The sequence below is a fragment of the Acanthisitta chloris genome, unplaced genomic scaffold (assembly GCF_000695815.1).
Source record: "Acanthisitta chloris isolate BGI_N310 unplaced genomic scaffold, ASM69581v1 scaffold41297, whole genome shotgun sequence".
NCBI lineage: Eukaryota > Metazoa > Chordata > Aves > Passeriformes > Acanthisittidae > Acanthisitta > Acanthisitta chloris.
Genome location: NW_008684951.1, coordinates 3,906 through 5,328, shown reverse-complemented (window position 1 = coordinate 5,328; position 1,423 = coordinate 3,906). Strand labels below are relative to the sequence as shown.

The 1,423-nt window shown below is 45.3% G+C and overlaps 1 protein-coding gene across 1 annotated transcript in view; it reads left to right on the top strand.

Moving 5' to 3' along the window:
* Positions 1-71: 71 nt before the first annotated feature.
* The window catches only part of CDKN2AIP (CDKN2A interacting protein), a gene marked incomplete at its 5' end in the record, with an annotated part of 2,617 nt that continues 1,265 nt past the window's right edge, over positions 72-1,423 (top strand). The window contains 2 exons of the mRNA XM_009079512.1: positions 72-202; positions 946-1,423. Of these exons, the coding sequence (XP_009077760.1) occupies positions 72-202; positions 946-1,423 (609 nt within the window). The remainder of the gene's footprint in view (positions 203-945) is intronic.

Here is a 1,423-nt window from a genome sequence, read left to right as displayed (position 1 = left end):
CGCGGGGCGCGGGCGGCGGCGCGGCCGCCTGACGACGCTCCTGCCGTGCTCTCCCCTTGTCGCCCCTGCAGGTACCCGCCGCAGGTCATGGAGAAGGCGCTGGAAATGGCCGAAGGTATCCAAGTGACCGGCGCGCCCGTCCGCACCACGAGAGATGAACTGGTTGCCAAGGTGAAGAAAAGAGGCATATCAAGTAGCAATGGTTAGCAGATCATAGCTGTGACAATACATAGGAGTCTAGAAAATGCTTTTTTCTAAATGTTTGCCTCGGGCTTAGGAAGTAGTCGAAATCATTTACTTTTGAAGCTCCCGTCGATCCTTTGCTTTCCCTGTGCTATTTTTTTCCTAGTATCGTGCTTGTAAAATGAATGCGATGCATACATGCTCTGTTGGTAACGTAGAGCTCTTGTTTTGAATCTCCACAGCTGGTGCCCTTTAAGCTGATTACTTGTACGTTGTACTGTGAGCTGCTGTGCTCTAGCTTAAACTCATTCCTTTGCTTTTGCTGCCAGCCAGTCAGACTCTGCTGCTGTGTAAAGCACTGAGTTTCTTAAAGAAATTCTGAGCAATGTTTTAAAGATGTTTTTATGATATTCATAGACAAAATACACTTGTTGTTTGGGGGTTTTTAGATCACATAGTCCATTTAATGTATGTTGGTCATTTCTGGTTTGGACTCCAGGAATAGAAAACCTTACTTGCCTACAGGTCCTAAACCAAAATGTGAAATCTCCCACCTGAGTATTTTCAGGCTTTTGTCAAAAAACACTAAAATATTCTGAAATACCAACCGCTCTGAAGTTGGTTAATACTTGAAATTACAGCTTAAGGAGTATTTCCTAATACATGCCTTTTGCATTCACAGAGATTACTGCTAGAAGGTTCTAGATGGATATTTCACACTGCAGATATCAAAGTGAATAACATACTTTACTTGTTTTGCAGAAGGGATAGAGGAGCCCTGCAAGAGGCAAGCTGTTGAGAAAAGCAAAGACTCTAAGGATACAGGAAAGGATGTGAAAACAACCAAGGCAGAAGCCATGAAGGAAACAGAGAGCACATTGCCAAAAAAGCAGGAAAAGGGTACTAGTAAAAATCCAGAAAGTTCCCAATCAACTTGCAGTTCAGATCAAGAAGTGATTATAGTCTTGGACATAGAAACAGAAGGAAAACCTGCTAATGCTGAAAATCCTGCTGAGCAAAAGCCATCTTCATCTGAAAAAGAGCCAGGAGAGAAGCCTTACTCAAGCCCACCTGAGGAAAGCAAGTCTGAAAATGTGCCATCACCTGAAAAGAAAGCTACAGTAAGTGCAGTGCCACTGGCTGCCCAGAGCATCCCACAGGCAGCAGTGGTGGCAGCAGCAGTGCCACCAACTACCAAGAGCACCCCACAGGCAGCAGTGGTGGCAGCAGCAGTGCCACC